General features: G+C 45.6%; 2 protein-coding genes across 4 annotated transcripts; one reads left to right on the top strand and one right to left on the bottom strand.

The window, feature by feature from the left end:
* Positions 1-18: 18 nt before the first annotated feature.
* On the bottom strand, positions 19-14527 carry MORN5 (MORN repeat containing 5). Of its 3 annotated transcripts, none has more exons than XM_027885884.1 (6): positions 14437-14527; positions 13901-14048; positions 13515-13626; positions 12495-12626; positions 1360-1477; positions 19-126 (listed from the first exon to the last, which is right to left on the bottom strand). In XM_027885884.1, the coding sequence occupies exons 1-5, from the start codon at positions 14484-14486 to the stop codon at positions 1398-1400; spliced, it is 522 nt and encodes a 173-aa protein (XP_027741685.1). In that variant the 5' UTR covers positions 14487-14527; the 3' UTR covers positions 19-126; positions 1360-1397. The 3 variants fall into 3 exon arrangements, with proteins under 3 accessions (XP_027741685.1, XP_027741684.1, XP_027741686.1); XM_027885883.1 differs by having other exon boundaries at positions 14410-14498; XM_027885885.1 differs by lacking the exon at positions 19-126 and having other exon boundaries at positions 1366-1477; positions 13515-13607; positions 14410-14498.
* On the top strand, positions 14518-16819 carry NDUFA8 (NADH:ubiquinone oxidoreductase subunit A8). The gene is made up of 4 exons (XM_027885886.1): positions 14518-14628; positions 14718-14881; positions 15960-16125; positions 16580-16819. Exons 1-4 carry the CDS (start codon positions 14578-14580, stop codon positions 16715-16717), a joined length of 519 nt encoding a protein of 172 aa, XP_027741687.1. The 5' UTR covers positions 14518-14577; the 3' UTR covers positions 16718-16819.
* Positions 16820-20515: the final 3696 nt, after the last annotated feature.

Below are 20515 nucleotides of genomic sequence, written 5' to 3'. Positions count from 1 at the left end.
ACTCAACTGTACCAAGAATGTAAGAAATCTTCTAATTTATTCAATACATTGTTTCACAACATATTTCACACTGACTGTTGCCACTGAACCAAACCTTATCTCAGGTCATTTGCATTCATCTCCTGTCTGTGGATTAAAAAAAAAAAAAATAAAATTAAAGTCATTCTCATTTTCTTAGTTTATTCAGTAATTGCCAGATGGGTTCTGGTGCAGCAATGCAGACTCCACGCACTAAACTTTTCCAGTTGCTATTTACAAAGCCTTTTGCAGACAGAACCCACTGAGGACAGCCAGTGAAAGGCTCTTCACTCCAGTTTAATAAGGTAACTAATACAGCTCGGCTCTGGAAGTGGAATGGTTTAAGGTTTTCTATCACCAGTGATTTTTTTTTTGGCTCATGCTGGTTAACCCCAGTGCCTGAGCTAAAAGGTGCTTACACAACTCACTCGTTGGGATGGGAGTGGGAACCAATCCTGCACTACTATCAGTGATTTATCTGTAGGATGCCAACTAAACACCAGTTTTCTTTCATCTGCCAATCATTTTGTTGTAGCATGTTGCAATTCTGCATGTCTTGGCTACAATGGTTAAAAAATTTTTTCTCTGAATGAGTGGACAGTCAAGACTAATATTTATTTTAAAAAAGTAAAACTAAATTGTAAGCACTTTTTTGTAAAACCAATGTCTGTTTTGTTACATACTTTTAATGTTGTGCTTTGTAAATGTCTTATTTGTGTAATAAATAAAGTTAATGCAAGTAGAAGTGCTGGCACTTACATCCAGAAAATGATGTAATTCCATTTTATTTTATTTTTAAATACTTTCTGGCTTACTAATCAAGCAGCAACCCACCCAGTTTTCCTCTTTTATTATTTTGTTAAACTCTGGCTTCAGGAGAGTTCAACAAACGTTCGTAGTAAATGGATATAATTTCCTAGTTAGCAAACCAGTCATTAAAGAATACCTCTGGTGTACATTATTACAATGATCAATCAATATCAAAGTACCGAGCAAAAAGAGAGGAAAGGAATTCACCAGGACAGCTAACTAAAATCTGGGAAAATAATGTTGATTAAGATGGATTTGAATGGCTTCAACACCGAATCTGAGGCACTCCTTTTAACAAATTGTTTTCAGGCTTAATAATGTTTATACATACTACACTGCACACCTCTCAGGAATATTATTGTGAGTACAGTCGGCTTTTTTTTCCATGGCTTTTGCTCAGCATGACTGATTAAATGATTATTTCCATTTTTGTTTGTGCTGACAGAGATGACAGAAAGATTATATTCCTGTCGAGGGAGAGGGTGAGACAAATCCACGAGGACAAATTGCATTTATTGTGACTCAGATTACCTGCTTTGCTGGAATATTATTGTCTAGCGAGATCGGGTTTATGGTTTCGGTTTGTGCTCAGCTCTTCCACCCCCAGCTTTCCGGCAGGTCCGAGTGATCCATTCATGCTCATCATCGTCTGAAAGGGAGATAAAGAGAGCGCTAAACATCCCCGTGTCAGAGCTGCTCTCTGCAGCTCCGGGGTCCGGCTCAAACAAGCAATTTTTCCTTTGTAAAGCAAATCCATTTTTAGCCCGTTGTCATCTCTCAGAACACTTTTTTGTTGTTGCTGTTGTTGTCGTTTGTTTAAAAGATCGTGTGCTGTTGTGAGGGAATTTGTCAAGGCAGGAGGTGCTGGGTCTGTGGCAAGGAGTGATTTATTTGTCTGTTTGAAAAGCTTATCTTGGGTGAACTGTAAGATTTACATGTAGAGATTTTATATTTTGTGTTCTGGGCAAAACACGCAGGAGAAGCGTTGAAACTCCCAGAAGTGAAAATAGCCATTTTTTAAAATACTATGCCTGTGTTGCTTGTCAGTTCATGAAAAATGAAAGTAAAGGAAAATCAATACTAAAACCCCAGGTTTTTGTCTTCCAGCTTCTCTTTCCATGCTGTTTTTGAGATGTACGTTGTGGCAGGTATCCATAAGCTGATGCAGTGGCTGACAGACATATTTTAGACCATCTTCTGTGTCCCTTGTTAGTATTCATGTCTGTCGTATTTATTCTGAGAGCATAATGACAGTGTGGAAAGAAAATAAAAGCAAAGACAATGTAGGAAAAAAAAAAATAACAGCCCAGCAAAGTTTGAATGGAAATTTTGTGTATGATTACAAAAAAATAGCCTGGTGAATGTTAAGTTGTGGCTTCTTGATTCCAGGGATTTAAACAGTCTTGTCTCTGTTCTGCAGCCTTTTCTTTTGTGTTGGTGTAGGGGAAAGGAGATCTATGTAGTAAACCAGGAAAACCAAACTTCAAAGAGCCTTGGAAAAAATCAAAGTATTACTTGAAACAATATCTGTATTTATTTTTCTATAAGTGAAATGTATTCGAGCTGCTTCTTGTGTTTACCACTGTCTTGACAAATCCATGTTAGGTGGTTGTGATGTGCATTTCTAACCCGCCTCAGCCTTGATTTTGAGAAAGAATGGATGATTGGGAGGAGGATGGAGCTGGGGGAGCTGTGACCATCCTTTGGCACAGGCCACAGCCCCATTTATTCACACCCTGAGCACCCTGCTTAGGTGGGTCAGAAAAGATGGAGAAAAAGCATGTTCCCTGTAAGAAGTCAAATTTTGATGGAGATCTTTTGGCTGGGGAGTTGTACCTGGAGATTAAAGTGACAGAGGAGCATTTGAAATGCAAAAGGTAGGAAAGGTCCCGGGAATGAACTGACTGAATAATCAGCTGTGTTGGGGTAATCTAAGAACTATGTGACAAATCCACTCTGTAGCACAAGTCATCAAGCTGGGGGGGGGTTAATCTTATTTGATCAGCTTCGGTGGGGAGGGCCCACCTTTGAGCAGCACCCCAGAGGCTGGGAATGGGCTGAGGGCACACTGGGGCTGCCACTGTTCCCACAGATCAGCCACAGGTCACTTTAATGACTGGAAAATGGTCATAATTTGGGTAGAATAGCCAAGTTCAGCTCTTTCTGTGTTTCACTGATCTCTTTTTTAATTCCTTATACCCAGGAATCCATAGGTCCTTAAGGAAATGTCCTGTTAATGGCACGTTTCTTGTTGGGGTATAAACTAGGGGGAAAACAGATGGGGAAAAAATATGCTAAAAGGGAAATGGAAGAGATGAGCACTGAATGTTGCTTAAAGACCACGCAATCCTTAGAGGCAGATTCCACTGTGGGCTGCAACAGGAATGCAAATGTGGTCCTTAAGCTTTCTTAAAAACAACAGCCAGGCCATAATCAATGTGCTGGCTTTTGTTCTATGCACTAGGTGTTCCAGACAGTAACGATGTCATCACGTGAGCCCTTGCCTGCAGCACAGATTGTCCAGCCTGGGTGGCTCTGAGATTTTAGCTGGAATTGCCTTAACTAAAAAAAAAAAAAAAAAAAAAAAAATAGTTTATCTGAGCTTGTAGTAATGGCAGGAAAATGAAACTTTCTCTGCCACGGTGGAGGAATAAGCAAAACTTACACAAGCTGTACATCAGCAGTGTTCAGCTGCTATCTGGGTATATGTGCCTCACCTGAGCACTAGAAATAAGCAGCCTGACTTCTTCTGGAGCCATCAACAACTCTCACTCAGCTGAGCACCCAGGGATAAGCACAAAGAAAGGCAGGTGTAACTTTGCTCCTTCTCACAGGTTTCCAACCTATCCGTGGTTTGCCCAGATCGTTTCCTTCTGCATTCTGGGTGTTCCTGGTCTCTGAGCAGAGCACACAAGGCAAGTAGCTCCATGGATTTTAGCCTCCCCAGACTTATCCCAAAATGCCTCTGTTCATGCAGTGATCTGATCCCATGCAAATTAAATCTGTGTTCATAAGCTCTGCTTAACTTGCATATAGTTTAATCCGATGTAAAACTGACTGAACGAGTGAATTTAAACTTTGTGTACGAGAAGGAAAGAACAGATGTAATGGCTCAGTGTGAAGTAAATCCCTGGAACTGCCACCCAACCCAGCGTTCTGTACCACTGGTCCCTGGTCTAGGTAAGGGGAAATGAAAGAATTGATCCAGCCCAGCAAGAAGAACCACAGCCCCAGAGCAGAGAATGGCTCCAGGGCTGGCTATGGCAGAGGAGGCAGGGAAATATTAGAATGTAAAGAGTTAAGCTATGGTAAAACATACTTTTGCTACACTAAAGAAGACTGGTTGATAATTACTGTAGTTTTAGGGCTATTTGAATCAGTGCAGCTGCAACCTCTTCAGTAGTAACCCCTGAAACAAGACAAACTGGGTTTATTGTACTGAACAAGTCTTAAAGCTCCTCCCTGATTGTTAGTAATTGGCAGCAATGGACTTAACAGCCTCTTGACTACCCTTTTTACACTCTACCTGACTGTGCAGCTAACAATTTAAATCACAGATGCCGATCCTTCTTTGTGGCAGCTGCTTGTTAACTACACGTTCCTCTTTTTCTGTCACTGGCTGCTTCCATAACCCTGCAACACCAGGGTTAGATTGGAGAATCACATTTCATCAATATTTAAAATGGAATTAAACCTTGAAGTTTGATTAATGCTACCAGATAGTGAGTTGTAATTACTATTTTGCAAATTGCAATTGTTTGAATATGTTAATATGATTGTCTAAGCACATCTTCACCTTCAGAAGTAATTTTCCTTTTAAAAAAGATTTGAAAAAAATACAAACTCTTTAATCAGTGCTAAATTATCCCCCTGTGCACAATTAGGTGGTATGGGGTTCTTCGTGTGATGTGCTGAATTTTGGGTCTGCATATTTATCTTTAAAAAGTTTATCCCTTTTTTTTAGATTTTCCTCAGTAGAATAAACATTGAGGGAACAGACTTTGCTGCAACAGGACCGTGTTGATGTTCGAAGGTAAAGGAAAAAAGCTTTGTCTGAGCATTTTGTTGCAATCTGGTGTATCCCTGTGCAGTTAGTAAATGTTTACCAGTGTTTTCTTCCAAAGTCAGTGAAATAGAATTATTATTATCATGGCATGTTATTGAAATCTCGAAACTGAGACAGACAGAGCTGTTGGAATATATGTAAGTACTGACTGATTCTCTTGAATTATATCCTCGTGTCTCAATCAAAAATATGATCAGTTTCTAGCACCCCCTAAATATATTTTGAATATTGTGGGTGAGATCCTCAGCCAGCCCACACTGGGACGGCCTCTCTTTTATTTTTGTGATTAATTCAGGCTGTTTTCATTGAGCAGGCAGAGGCATATGGAGCCAACCCTGGTGGGCACCTGCACGACCGATCCCCAGAAACAGCATCTCCCACAGTAGATGATTATCCAGGGGTGCAGATCCTCCTGATCTCCTGTTGGGCACTGTCTACACAGTCAACAGGTCAGTCTGGAGAGTCTCTTTAGGCAAGTAAGACCCAGCTAAAGCTGTTGGTTGTATCGTGCTCCTGTAAGTAGCCTGTTCCAAAATTAGTTCTTCTCACCAAATACCGCTTGGCAAGTGTTTGCCTTGTTTTGGGTGGCTTTAGGGGAAGCTCCAAGTGCCAAGTCCAAACAGGTCTGCCAAAACCCCTGCTAGGTGTGTTCCAGAGTGAGCTCAAACTGCAGCTCACCCAGGTCAGTGGATTTCTGCTCAGCATCTCTCCAAAACGAAACCACTTGCCTGATTTTCAATGATCAGTCTAAAAGCAGTGGCAGAAGAGACTTCCCCAGCTACCACACTCCAGATTTATCTCTCAGCTGGGATTAGAAACAGCTGAAAATTCAGGGTGGCCTTGCTCCAGGGTGCTTCCAAGGGATGCCTTGCAAACACACTGTAATTTAGGTGCGTTTAATCTTGCTATATTAAATGCATATTGCAAAGTTTAGAATTATTTGCTTCTAGCTATCGTGTTTCCGTGTTGCTTATGGAAACCTCAGCTGTGAGAGACTTGTGAGGACTCTGCATGTTTAGGTGTCTGCCATGGTGCAGAGCAGAGACCATCAGCAAAGGCAGGATGGCCATGTAGACTTCTGGATTTGGCCTCTTGAATGCGTTCCCAGGAACCCACCTAGAAGATGTTTTGGGATTATAATATTTAGTGGCTTGCACAGGGGAAAAACTACACTGTTCACCTCAAAAACCTTGTGTGTGTTAGGTCTTTGTAGCTGAGTGTGATCCTGGTGGTTTAAAGGCTGGAGCCCTGATGCACTCCCCAGTGCTCCCCAAAATTCAGAGCCATGGCTCCCTGCCCTGCCCTGCCCATGGGCAAGTTGTGACCAGCTGTGATGGGCATTGTCCCTTTGTTCTCTGGCTTCTGGTAAAGTCCCTGGGAGCCAGGAGGGAGGGAAGTCATTCCCTGGTCTGTGCTTCCCCAGGACAGGGAGTGCATCCTGGGGAGCAGCCCCGTGGGCAGAGCAGCTCTCCGTGCCCACGGTTTGTAGGGCTGTGTTTACAACAGGCCATCCTCCGACAGGAGCTGAGCTTCCTCTCTGTTTGCAGAGGGCCAAGCACCCGCAGCCCATTGTAAACAACAATATCGCTGAATTCTTTCACAGCCCCGACTCCTCCCATCACCCGCGGCGCAGTTGATCATGTTCTTCCACTGCACAATTCCAGGTCTGTGTGATAGGATCTCGGCCGTGGATTCTGCCTGGCACACCCCTTCCATTTCCACTGCCCCCTCCGGGTCCCTACCACCTCTTGCCTTGCTGCACCTGACCCCACCAACATCAAGGCTGGCAAGAAAATGGAAAATATGTTTTCAATTAACCTTTGCCTCCACCCGCAAATTCTCACCCTTCCAGTTACTTTTAATTACTGTCATTCCAAAATGGCCCCCAAATGAACTTTCCATCTCTTGTAAAACTTGTTTTCACACGGCCTGTATAGGGAAATGTAAGTGCCTATAGGACTTGTGTGTAAGCTATTTAATGGATTCACAATAGGATGGTTAGCACCCAAACAAAGGTGTTATTCTTGGCATGCCACTCTTTGGAACTGAAACTTCCCCAGTTTTCAAAAAAGATAAGGCCAGGAAACCGCAAGGAACAATGTATCTGCAAAAGCTATAGCTACTGAAATTACCGTAGTAACTTAGATCCTGATGCATATGTTAATATGATCATTGCTGGCTCCAGTCTTGAATGTAAATCATGTTGGTTCCTAATCTATTTTGCTGAATGGAGGATGTTTTAGATTAAAACATGTAGGCCAAATTTAATCTAAAAATATTCTTGGTTGCTCGGGTGAGAAGTCTCCAAGGATCTGTCTGTCACCTGAGCAGACTTTGACACTCAGAAAGGCATAAGAAGCATGAATTTTGCACTCAAAATGCGCCTGATCCTAACACATTTCTGTAAATAAAGTTATGAAAGGAGCATATGATGGGTAGGAGAATTGGTCCAACATTTCAAAAAAGTGTTTAGTGTAGAGTAAGGAAAAAAAAAAAAAGATACGAAAACCTCACAACTTCCTGTAGAAGTCTGGGATCTTCATTTTAAGTGGGGTGGACTCAAATGCCTCTGCCACCTTCACTGCTCACTCGTTTGCCTTGCCCCTCAGCAGTCTCTGTTTGATTCTTGCTAGGGTTTGGCCTCTCCTCCTTCTAAGATTTGGCTCCTAAACGAATTTATTTATGCATTGGGGATTATTTAGGTCCAGAGCTACAGCAATGGGAGGTGAAGGAGACAAGATCAGAGGGTGAATTTGTAGGGACTTGTGTAGAGCCTTGTGGGCAAAGAGAAGCAGCTGAGTGTCGTGGCAGAGAGAGAAGATGTTTTTTTGCAGTGGTATTTTTGAGGAATAGGAAGCGAAGAGGCCAGAAAGAGGAATTAGCAGCAGAAAGGACAAGCACTCCAGCTGTTGCAAGAAAAGCAAAGGGCTACTCGCTTTCAGAGGCTTTACTTGTGTAAATGGAGAACAGCGTTGGCTCTCTGCTTTACAAACCCTGCTTTCAGAAATAAGTTTGTCAGCCAAAGTAGAGAGAAAAAGATCAATGGATTGCAATAAACGGCATTTAACATAAAAATGAGTAAAATTTACAATCCAGTTAACTTGTTAAATGTTACAAAATCAGCAAACAATGGACACGATTTGTTTTGTTCGGAGCCCAGAGGTAGAGACCAAATCCTCTAAATTAATTTCTGCAAAAGCTGGTTTTTTTTTTTTCCAAACAGGTCTGGATCCTATTCGTTGTAGAATATACTGATTACCAACTATTTTTAAGAGCTTTACACAAACATTATTTCTTTTGTTGTGTGAAATGCAGAATCAGCCATCTGGCAAATGCCCCAGAGCTAAAATCTTTTACATGACATATAATTCAAAATGATTAAATATACAACAGAAAATAGCTATAGCATTGCACTTAAAATAGCATGAACTTTTACTGCCGATCAAAACTGATTTCTTTAGCTTAACAAGTATCCAAAGAACAATTATTTGAAGAGCTTTTAAGAGTTTCAATATGTAGGAACTAAACCTCATCTAAATTCAGTATCTTAAGTCAAATAAAAAAGAAACAAATGTACAAAAGATTAAATGGCCCTGCGTTAGAAGTAGACATTTAAATCTATGGGAAGCTAAATTCATTCGAACAAAAATACGATATTCTCTCTGAGTGTGTGTTGCTGGGGCTTCCCCCTCCACTGCTCAGGGCATCTGCCTAAAGAACTCCTCCATTCTTAGGCAGTGGCCAGGGCCCAGCCTGGGATCAGCCCATCCACCCCCAAATTTCAAAGAAGAACAGGGGAGAAAGCCCCAAACGGGAGCCCCCGGTGCACTCAACCTCCTCTCCTGCACCACTGTCGACTCGTGAAGTGAAACTTGCTGTCTTTTTTCCAGAAATACTCCAGGCCTGAAAAATTGCCAGATCCTCATCCCACACCCAATTCTCCAGTAGTTTATGAGAAAGAGCACGCAAACATCTGCATGTGTTTGGGGTACACCAGGGTAGGTACAGAAATATTACCCTGAGCAATTATCGAGCGGTTATGGCTCTTTCTCAGCTACATTTTTCAGACAAGTCAAAGTCTGCGTTTCCCAAAAAGCACTTGGTGCAAGTCAGATCTGAGCTGTAGGACAAAAAAAAAAGGTCTAAATGTGGGAGATTTCTCTCTTTCTCTCAAGGAATTTGCATACTTGGATAAACCTGAAACGGATGAACACATCGCTGCCGACTGTCCAGAAAAAAAGCTTTGCTTCCAAATTCTTTCAAACCCAGCGTGAGAACCTCCACCCCGAGGTAACAACGTGAGGAAACTGCAAATCTGTGTAAGTCTGTGATTACTAAGGCTCAGAATTCAGGTGGCTTTGCCCCCTCTCCCGAGGAGGTGGCTCAGCCTCACGACCAAGGAACCTCGGACCTTCCAACCCCAGACTTCTCTAAACTGTAAGAAAATAACGTTCTCGAATCTTGACCTTTTCAGCTCATAATGATCCCTGGAGCAGCGGGATTTTTTCCTGTTGCTTTTCACAAGACTTTCAGGCTTGTAGAAATGCTGATTGCTGGCTGGTCGGGTCTGCAGCAACACCAAACCCCCTCCTCTCGCTAAGACACTTGTCCTGCTTTTCTGGGCCTAATCCTGCTCTTAATTCAGTTCCCCGACTGAGCACTGAGTGGAAAGGCAGATTTGATATATTCCTGCTCTTGATTTTATATGAAGAGATGCAAATACATTTCAGGTAATATTGACTGCAGTACAGGAAGCTCCCCCGTGCACCCATAATAAGAATTAAACCTGAAGATGGAATATGAAAGTGGAAGTACAAATATTCTCATATTAGAGAGAGGGAAAAACATGGTTTATATTATTTAACCTGTCCTTGGGAGAACCACAGGAGAAACAAGCCAATTTTCATCAGAAATATCTTTGCTTTTCATCAAGAGAGGTGACCCAGGCAATCTCCTGAGACCTTTTCTATCTCAGTATAAAAAAAAAAATCCTATTTTTGATGGTATTTTCTCTTTGAAAGCTCTGGGCTTCTCTGATAACTGAGGGTCCTAAAATCTGTCACAGCTCTTCTTGTACCTCCCTGCTTTGCATTGAAAATAACATCTTGTAGTTTCTACTCTTCCCTAAAAAACTGGGAAATCATCCCATCTTTCAATCTGTAACTATTGGCCAATCCTTACAAAGGTGCCAGGAGTCCTATTTCTGTGGGGGGGAAAAAAAAAAGAATACTCCTGGGGAAACAGGAGCCTGGCCCCAGTATCTATTCAAAATAAACAAGGTATCTCCTTACAAACGAGCACTCCCATTCTTATTTATGTGCACTTCGCAGTACTGGAAAAGAAAGACAAGCCTGAAGAACACACGGAGAATCGAGAGAAATCTGAGCACCCCGAGGAAGCAGAGGTTTAGGGACGGAGCAATGAGAATTTGGAAGGCTTTGCTAAATCAAAACCTCCGGCAGAACCGGTGCCGTCGTTTCGTTCCCCGGGCCGATTGTGTTTTCACGCCGGGCCTTTGCTCTGCTGCAGCAGCGAGAGAGCCCTTTGAGGAAATGAGGCTCAGACCTCCGTGCAGGGAAAGGGAAAGGCAAGGCCTGCCAGACCTGTCAGGGGGCTCCGCGGTGCTCGACATCCTCTCACCCGCACGGAGAAGGGCTGGGAGCGAGCTCAGGGCTCTCAAATGGCGCCTGTTTTCTTCTCCTCTGGAGCGGCACCGGGATGCTGCCAGGCTGCAGGCGAGGCAGTGCCAAGGGCTCCTCGCCCTCTTCCACAAACAGCCGAGAAACAATCAGAAATTGCTTCATAATAGGGGTGAAAGGTGAGGACTGGAGTGTTCTGCAAAGCCGCTGCCAGGGCTGAGGAAGACACTGTCATTTTGGTAAACCTGTCAAGCTGTTGTAAGAACTTCCTGAATGCTTCCTACCATCTGCTTTTGATGCTTTCAAGACTTGGCTGGAAGCCTGGAGGTTTTCCTGCTCCTTCCTGCCCAACCTATAATGGAGTAGTTCTGGATCTGTTCCCTGTCATCTCAGCCTCTTCCTCAGTTTCTTCTGCTTACAGCTGGAGTTTCTTTTTTTTTAATTCTTTTTTTTTTTTTCTCTTTACTTCGGTGGCCTTGTGCCCTGAATCATCTCTCCTGGGGCGGGAAGAGTTCCTCTGATGTTGAACAAGTGCCGGGTGTTTCAATTGTGTTCATGTTCTTGAGAGGAAGGGTCTGGCCTACATGACACATTCCTTCTTCACACTCACATCAACAACTTTGTGTCCAGGCTCTCACTGGAAGGGCCACACAAAGCCCATCTCCACGACTGTCAGGCCTCCCGCTGTGCTGGGCTGCCGAGCCAATATTGATTGATATAATTTGTAGGGTTTGAGATAAATGTCATAAAGGACAATGAGTTCAAAGAACAGATTAAAAAACAATAAATTGAATTCCAAGGCGTTCCCTCCTGTACTAATCTGTGTAGGTTCCTGTGTTTTTGGAAAGCATGTTGCTTATCTTCCTCATCAGTAGGCCCACTGCATTCCAGTATTTTGGATCAATGCCATTTGTAATAATCTGGATCAGTTTTTATTCAACGTTTATAAAACAGGCCATGTATCATAGGGTATATTTTATAGCAGATGGTATCTCCAATTCATTTAACCCCCCTTCACTTCCCTCCTCCAATATCACAGTGCACACTTACAAAAGCTCTTGGAAGTAGAGCAGGGCAGATTTCTTTCTTTTTTTTTTTTTTTCAACAAATAGTAAATTTGCTGAAAAATGGAGTTTCCAAGCAACAAAACTGTTAAACTGTGGCACGCTGAAAATGAAATGTTCTGGTTTTGAAAAAAAACAGGTTTTGCAATTTGGACATTAGGGGAAAAAAAAAAAACCAAAACCACAAGGTGGGTGGTTGCTTTCATTTAAAAAACCTCTACGTTAAAAAGGTGATAAACACAAAGGTTAAATAGCCAGAACACAACCTGGGGTTTTTTTCAGGTCAGATTATGTTTCTTGAGCTATCCCACTGTCAACTGCTCGGGGATCTTCTGTGGTTTTTTAACTCGAAAAAGTTTCTCTTTCGTTTTGATGAGAATGAATTTTCCCCAAGGCTTATCCATCTGGGGACTTACCCACCAGACCCAGCATTGGCCAGACTCTCCAAGGTGAAAGTGTCCTGTTCAGGAAGGTAAGACTAAGGCTAATTTGAATAAATTGGACTCTTGTAACATGCAGAGATAAGCACATGCTTGAGCACTTTGCTGGTTCCCAGCATGGAACTTTTTAGCTTCCAGGATCGATGGTGTGCCCCTCACAACCACTCCCTTGCTTGAGATCATAATAGAGGAGACTGAAGATTTTTCTGAGATGAACATACCAAATGGTAATACAATATTTTTATTTGTATCTGCTTGGGAATACTTCACTGTAATTTTGCAAAATATGATTTATACAACTCTGGGGATGCATAAATCACTGATAAATAAGTAAAAGATATTTTAGCTCGGTAATAAGAGAACCAAATCATGGAGTTGTTTATGTTTCAGCTTTAATCCTAGAAGATAGGACAAATAAACTCATTTTACTTTACCTTGTAAAAGAAGTTAATCTTACCTGCATTTCTTAGAAATCTGAGTTTGTAGTCAACAACAACTCTGGTTTCAGGATTATAGAATCCATCACCACAGTCATAACAACCTTCTGGGATTGTTCTGGGAGGATCCAGATTTGTAAGCTGAGGAATGCCTGAAAGAAAAAAAAAAAAAAGGGTTGATTTTGGTTTTTTGGATTCTTTTTTAAATTTGAGCCTTTGATAACTAACAAATACATTTCCGTGGCCTTCGCTATAAAAACAATGCCGCTATTTTACAATAATTTTGTACAACATTCTTCCAGTTTTGCAGGTAGAGAAAACGAAAATGGGAAAATGCACACACAAAAAGTGTGTGATAAGAAGCTGACACTTTGATTTCCTCACTCACAGTCCTGTGATTCAGCCCACCGAGCTGACATTACAAATACAAAATTCAAATATAAAATTCAAACCGAGGCCAGGAGAGACTCGCTGGCCTCACAGCACTACATGTCATCACTAAAATATTCTATGTATAGAGTACCGTGTGTATTATGTTACAGATTTTATTCACTTGTTTCCTTATAAATCTTTCCACCATTTGACTACAGACAAATAATGACATTATAAAAGTCCTCGGCAAAAATCCGGACGGGACACCAATGTCTGCTTTGGCACGTGCTGAAAAGCTACGTGGGGCAGACAATGGAAACTTTATTTGATATCTTGAATTCCAATTGCTTCTGCTCGACTTTCCTGTCTTTAAAAGCGCCCTGCTGATGCAGTGAGGGCGAAATGTGTCAAAGGGTTAATCAGGGTATCAGAAGCTGTAAATAAAGCCCTGTCCTGTGGGTCATCTCTCCAAGAGCCCCCGCTGTGGAACTGCATCCCGGGCTGTGCTGGTGGAAGGTGGTGTCCACATTCTTCTGGCAGCGTCCTGTGAAATTAGCCAGAGCCTTTCTGCTCCATGTTACTCATGAAGCCGAATTAATCTTTCTTAGGCAAAGTTGTTGCTTTAATTCCTTCCAGACTCTCAGGATCGCAAAAGCGCAATTTAGTACCTGGTGGTTTGAAACCAGAACAGATTTCTGTGTAAAATCTTCTGTCGTAGCCATCGCAGTAATGCCAGTTTTTTTCTTCGTATTCGAGACCATCTGCAAAAACGAATTTCCCCTGCAAAACATGTTAATAAATTAATATGATGGATGGAGGGAACGCCAGGGCCGGGTTCCTTGGTAGAGCCCCAGCAGGGCCAGCAGGGCTCAGCTCGGGTTCGGAGCGCTGGGAACTGTATCTTTGGGATGCCCGGCATCCTCCCACACCCCGAGGGGGCCACAAATCGCCTTGGCTCGAGAATCCACGTATTGCACCTCAAAGCCTTCCCCGCAGTGGGGCCGCTCCCGACAGCGGGGGCCCCTCGGGGTGAAGCCCCCCAAGCCCGGGGTACCTGCGTGGGGATGCCGCGGATCCAGAGCGCTCGGTATCTGCCGCCGTTGGGGAAGAACAGCTCTCCCTGGCCGTGGAACATCCCGTCCCACAGCGCTCCCCGGTACTCGGTGCCCGTCGGCAGCTTGTAGAAGCCGTGTCCCTCCATCCTGGAAGAGACGGGGCGGGTGGGGAGGGGGGCTGTTCCCCACCGATCCCCCCGATCCCACCTGCCCCCCGCGACCCCCGCCGTGCCCTCCACGTGTCCCCGTGGCCCTCCCCGGTCCCCTCGATTCAACCAACCCCCTCCCCGGTCCCACCTACCCCACGCGACCCCCGCCAGGTCCCCCCGCGTCCCCATGCCCCCGGATCCCCCCGCGCCTCTTCCCGGGGACCGCTGTCCCCACCCGCTCCTCCCGTGCTGCCCGGTCCACCCGATCCTCCCGGGACCCCCCGTGTCCCCCGTTGCCCCGATCCCCCCCCGCCTCCCTCAGCTCCCCCCGTGTCCCCCCGTGTCCCCCGTGTCCCCACCTGCCCCTCACGACCCCTCCCAGGTACCGCTCCCCCACCAGCTCCATGGCGGCCCCGGCAGAGCGTCCCGTCCCCATGGCAACGGCCCCGCCCCCTCAGCCGAGGCCCCGCCCCCGAGCGGCGCATGCGCGGCGCGGCGGGCGCTGAGGGCGCTCAAGGAGAGCCGCCATGCCCGGGACGGTGCGGGTGCCCTCGCTGGAGGAGCTCGATGTGCAGGAGGTGAGCGCGGCCCCTTCCCCGCCCTGCCTTCCCCTTGCTTCACCACCCCTCCCACCCTGCCCTCACGGCCGCTCTTTCCCCCGCCGCAGGTGGCCGTGAGCTCGGCCGTGCTGAAGGCCGCGGCGCACCACTACGGCTCGCAGTGCGACCGGCCCAACAAGGAGTTCATGCTGTGCCGCTGGGAGGAGAAGGACCCGCGCCGGTGCCTCAAGGAGGGCCGGCAGGTCAACCAGTGCGCCCTCGACTTCTTCAGGTGAGCGGGGACACGCCGGGGCACCCGGGCCTGGCCCGGCTGTGGCGTTGGAGCCCCTCTGCTCCGAGACAGGCCGGGGGTGTTCGCCTGGAGAAGGGAGGGCTCCAGGGTGACCCTGGTGCAGCCTTTCACTGCCTGGAGGGGCTCCAGAAGAGCTGGAGAGGGACTTGTGACAAGCGGTACTAGTGACAGGACAAGGGGGAATGGCTTCCCGGAGGGCAGGGCTAGATGGGATATTGGGAAGGAATTCCTCTCGGAGAGTGGGGAGGCCCTGGCACAGGTTGCACAGAGAAGCTGGGGCTGCCCCGTCACTGGAAGTTTCCCAGGCCGGGTTGGACGGGGCTTGGAGCAGCCTGGGATAGTGGAAGGTGTCCCTGCCCATGGCAGGGGGTGGGACTGGATGGTCTCTAATGTCCCTCCCCACCCAAACCGTTCTGTCATTCTAATTAGAAGTGCCACCGCTGTCACAGCCTTCGAAGCCCTTAGTTTTGCTTCTTAAACTTTAGCTCCAGGGGATAGAGGCCACTTGGTTTGCCTTGCATCTTTATACGTGACTTTATCCTTTCTCATGAAGCCCTGTGGCTTGTGTTGTTTGTCCTCCCTGTTCCACAGGTGAACTACTGTGAAAGCTTAAGCAGATGCACCAAAGATATAGATCCAAGGTGTGGGCCTGTATTGCTCGTAGAGGACCACCTGTAATTAGCTCAAAGCGTGCCCACCTCCAGTCCAGCAGCTGGCAATCAGAAACCTCTGTTCTAAGCGTGGCTTCTTGAGCTTGAGATACCAAAATAAATTGGAAGCGTTAGAGCGTTGCATAATGTGGGGGAGCTGTGAACCTCTACCCAGCCAGAAGAATTTAATAACATTAAAGTTATTGCTACCACTAGTTGTAGCTACAGTGATAGAAATTTTGTGGGTATTTTTGTCAAGATCTGTTTAACGCTTCAAGCACTGACTTCTCTGCAGACCCAGAACTGCAAGAAACACTTTACCATAAGTTGAGGTGGGAGTGAGTAAGAGAGAAGAGCATTAAAACTGTGACAGGGGCTGAGGGTTTTCTGTGTGTGGCCCCTCGCAGGAAGATCAAGACCCACTGTGCAGAGCCCTTCACCGAGTACTGGACGTGCATCGACTACACCAACCTGCTGGAGCTGCGGCGCTGCAGGAAGCAGCAGGCAGCCTTTGACAGCTGCGTGCTGGACAAGCTGGGCTGGGTGAGACCTGACCTGGGAGAGCTCTCCAAGGTAACTTCATGCCTCTTTGGTCTCACAGTCAGATCCTCCTCTCCCTGTGGACATTTGTCCAGAGCAGCTCTGCAGCGTCCCCTGGCCAGATGGTGATTCCTGAACTCAGCACTGGAAGTTTGTGGACTAACAGAGTCAAGATTCTGTCAGCACTTTCCCGGGTTGCTTTCCTAGAAGATTTGTGCTCTTTTTAGACAGTGACACTTTTGCTTTTCTTTTAGGAGTGTGGAGACTTTTCCTTTAGGAGTGAAGCTCACACCCCTGTGGAACTACTCTGTAGTTTTGAGTGAAATGCCCCTCCCTTCACTTTCTTAAAAAGTACTCAGGAGCTCTCATCAGCTGAACACTGTGTCCTTAGTGCTGCTTGGTAGTTCTTCCTTGAAGTTCTGACTCAGTGTGTCTTTTCTGGTAAATGCTGTGGGAAGTTGTCTCATTCCTTTGTTTTCCTTTCCAGGTTACAAAGGTGAAGACAGACCGTCCTTTGCCTGAGAATCCTTATCACTCTAGAGCCAGACCAGAGCCAAACCCACCCATTGAAGGGGAGCTGAAGCCTTCTCCCTTTGGCAGCAGGTTCTTTTTCTGGACCTGGTGAAGTGGGCAGGCTGTGCCTCAGGTGCAGGGATGTGTTGCTGCACGTGTAAATTGTCCGGTGTGCGCTGGGTATAAGTAACGATTAAAGAGCCCCAAACCGTCACGTGGCTGAGCAGAGTTCTTTAAACTCCCCCTGACAGCAAGGAGAACAATGCATTTCCCTGTTTGCTCTGCAGTCACACAGCCCCTGGGACCCCCTGAGCCCCAGTCACGCCAGCGGGCTGGCGCTCACACAGCTTTGCCCATGACGTGTGCAGATGTAGCCCAGGTCTCTGACTACTGTCCCCATCAATCACAAACTGGTGTGAGACTTCATTTACCTACTGAGAACATTGCCATTTGCATCAAGGAAACCCTGGGAACAAACAAGTCGTTAATGCCTTCCTTTAGTCCCGCACCTGATAATTGTGCGTTTTTGCCAAGGGCCTCCTGCAGGGATTTGACCTGGAATCAGTCTTGGAGCACGTGCTTAGTCTGATGAGCTCAGTGCTGTTTCTGACGTAGAGAGCCCTGTTGTACTTGCCAGCTGCTCATTCCTCCTGCAGCAAGGTCAGTGGCTTCCATACTTTTTATTTTTTTACTGGGGCAACCCAGGCTACTTCACTGTAAGAATCTCACTCTGTTTGCAGCACCTTGAAGGAAAAATGGCCTTCTGAAGGATCTTGTGTCCCATTGAGCAGACACAGATTCCCTGTAAGAAAGTGGCTTCCATTCTGTCTCAAGGCCCTGACTTGAAGGGTTTGGGGCAGATCCTTCCTGTTGTTCCATTGTGATGTTCTTTTTGATAGAGGAGTCAATCAGCTTTTTAAAATCCATCTTTTCTGTGATATCTGAAAGTGATACATTTCGTGGGAATTGGATCTGATCTCCCATTCGCCTCTACCCAATAGCAAAAACATTATTACAAGGTCAGAAAAAAATCCAATGAACTTGTTTTCCCAAAGCAGTTTAACTTGCTCTGGGTCAAGTTGTGTCACCTGAGCCACGGCAAAGAGTGGAACTGCTCCTTGAGTAGCCTGCTGTTACCGGGATCTGGAGACTTAACATCTCCTTGTTTGAGGTAGGATTAAACCGTAATGGGTCTGTAGCTGCAGCATATGTTTCTGATCCATGGAGCTGGAGGGAAAATTGTATAACATTTATCTAAAAATAGCTCCTGCACTGTGTGGCTCCTGGGTTCTTGCTACTCTCTGCTGGGGTGCGTTGACTGAAACTCAAAGCAGGTGCTCCAAGTGTATACATGTTTGCATTTTAATGTCCATGTCAGGCTGTCTGAGCAGCTCCTTGTCTAAACCTGCTAGAACCCTTTGCAGTTTCTCCTCTGAGGTCACTGCCAGCATCTCAGAGCAGCCACGTCTTGCTGAGGAAAGATAACCACTGTCTGCAGAGACTGAAATCAGGACAAGCTTGGGGTCTAATTACATTCAGCTGAGTGAGTGAAATGAGGTTTGGCCCAGCAGAGGATAAATTGTTCTGGGATGTTAACATCAGATCTTTGGTTGCTGACCCACTCCAACAGTTAGGCCACCTCACAGAAAGAGGTTTTAGATATTAAGATATCACCATGTTTCACTTACAACATACTGTTGTCAACAAAATGCACGAACCATTGCGCTGCTGAACATCTGCTTTTGAATGAACAGGCGTGGGCATTCCAGTAGTCAGCCCCTAATCATAATTAAAGAGTATTTTTTCCCAATTAATTGCTTCTGAAAAGAAGGATGTGCATAAAATAGGGGGGGCAGGTTTTTTAGACAGCCTGTTAGGAACCCCACCCTTAAGTTGGCTAATACTGTAAGCAAAAAAAAAATAAGAGTGATTTATGCTGCAGCCTCAAAGGTTTTAGATTGTTCATCTGTTTCATGACAGCTGAATCTACAGCCTCCTGGGTCAGGGGTGGGGGATCCAGGACTGATGCACTGACTGTTAAATGTCAGAATTAACTGTCTGCTGGCCTAAAGCCCCTCTTCAGTTTGAAGCAGGACTGGGCAGGTGAGAGTACAAAGGAGATCAGCAGAGGAGGACAATGAAGTCATGAAGTCAAGTAGAATTCAGCTACACAGTGAGCACTTCCTTCATTAACCTCTCTGAGATAATTGCTTCTTGTCCTTATCTCTTGGCTAAATCTCTACAAAAAGAAAGCGTTGCCAGAGGTTTTTCATGGTGCTTTGGATACAGCCTGTATGTAGCTATTTCTGCTCAAAATCCCCAAACATAGATGCTCCTTTGGAGCAGTCATGTTTTCTTGGAAACTGGAACAAGTGGATGTCAAGACGGAGTAAAGACCATAAAAGTGTTTTTGAGGAATGTGTCTTGACAATTTTTTGGCAGATGGAGAGCAGACGCCACAGATTCAACACAAATGTTTCACTGGTGCTGTGAGAAGTGTTAACTTGTTTTGCTGAGGGCTCTCAGCTCTGCCAAAGCTTCTAATCACGTGTCAAAATTAACAATATGTGAAGCCAGGGTCGTGGCAGCGTGCCCCCAACCATGCTCCTTTCTCTCAGATTATGGGTGGGAGGAGTAAAATCCAAATGTAATTTCTAATCTCAGGAAGGTGGGAGTGTGTGTTTTCTAGTGCAGCAGGAGCACAACAGCACATTTCTGAGGAGAAAGTGCCCCTCCAAGACATCTGGGAGTTTGACGTGCCCTGATCTCAAACAGCTCTGCTCGAATCTCGAGGAAAAACGCCTGGAGAAGGTACTGTTAGCAAAGAAAATCCCTGAGTCCCACAGCAGCTCCCACTCTGCTCCCAGCCATGGGGCTGAGCAAGTGCAGGGAAGGAACTGGTTTTATTTAGCTCCCCTGCAAGTTCCACAGTTCTGTTGCACCCCTGCTGTAAAACACACTGCTGGGTGGCAGTTTGGGCGGGACAAGCCTTTGAAGTATTTATAAACTGAGACTGGGGAGGGCAAAACCCACTCGTGTTCTCCTTGCCCCCTGGCTGGGGTTGCAGTCTGGTTCTGGAGTGGATCAATAAGGTGTTTCCCCACTCCCTTCAAATGAAAAGAGAAACCTGCATCTTTTTACCAAAGGTTCAGGATTTTAAAGAACCTTTTCCTTCAGAACAAGGACGCTCCTGTAAAGCTAGAGAAGAAATGTGGAGCTCAGGATTGTACAATCCTTTGGAAGGTGGTTGTGTGCTCTTACACTGGAAGAGTTCAGAAGCCAGGATCCGTCTGGGCCTTAACAGGAGATTTCAGACTCCCTCTTGTGGCTGTGTTAAGCTGATTTTGGGCATCTGTGGGAAGATTTTGCCATCGTGTAAATCCAAAGGCTACTTCAGTATAGAAACCTGATTAGATCTTTTGTCTTTGCTACAAAATTCACTTGAACGTTGTGGCAAGTTGATTTTTTCCTGCATGTAAAAACTCTCGAGTATGAAGTGAGAGGAGGAAGAAAAATGGTTTGAAAACATCCTGATCAGCTCGATCACGTTTGATGTGATTTGAGGAAGTTAAGGCAGAGTTGAAGTAGATGGAGGTGGTTGGGAAATCCCAGTGTACATTGCATTTGCTCCTCTGAATCCAGAAGGGAGGTGGGCCTGGTGCTGCAGGGAACAGGGTGGTTCTGAGCTGGGGGGGCAGCGTAGGCAGCGTGGGACAGGCAAGGATGGGGAGCTGCTCAATTGCAGAATTTACCAAAATCACACTATTTCTCTTTGTTAGGATCAGACACGACCACGCTGAGTGGCCCTGATAACACAACCCTGTGCTTCTGTTCGTGCTTTTCTGAGAAACACCTGAGATCACGTTTGTCTGTTGCAGATGCCTGAACAAAAGGATTCCAACCTGTGAGT

This window comes from Empidonax traillii, unplaced genomic scaffold, assembly GCF_003031625.1.
Source record: "Empidonax traillii isolate 1590-97213 ecotype Southwest subspecies unplaced genomic scaffold, ASM303162v1 scaffold174:size915687, whole genome shotgun sequence".
Taxonomy (NCBI): Eukaryota; Metazoa; Chordata; class Aves; order Passeriformes; family Tyrannidae; genus Empidonax; species Empidonax traillii.
This window is presented reverse-complemented; position numbering and strand designations above follow the sequence as displayed.

Bases quoted from the DNA above. Each gene is read 5' to 3' on its own strand.
- MORN5 (XM_027885883.1), bottom strand. From the start codon at position 14,486: ATGGGGACGGGACGCTCTGCCGGGGCCGCCATGGAGCTGGTGGGGGAG. The intron at 13,627-13,900 runs GTACCCCGGGCT...CATGTTTTGCAG, and splicing joins TCCGCGGCATCCCCACGCAG to GGGAAATTCGTTTTTGCAGA. The intron at 1,478-12,494 runs GTAAGATTAACT...TCTCCCTTTCAG, and splicing joins CAGATTTCTAAGAAATGCAG to ACGATGATGAGCATGAATGG.
- NDUFA8 (XM_027885886.1), top strand. From the start codon at position 14,578: ATGCCCGGGACGGTGCGGGTGCCCTCGCTGGAGGAGCTCGATGTGCAG. The intron at 14,882-15,959 runs GTGAGCGGGGAC...GGCCCCTCGCAG, and splicing joins TGCGCCCTCGACTTCTTCAG to GAAGATCAAGACCCACTGTG. The intron at 16,126-16,579 runs GTAACTTCATGC...TTTCCTTTCCAG, and splicing joins ACCTGGGAGAGCTCTCCAAG to GTTACAAAGGTGAAGACAGA.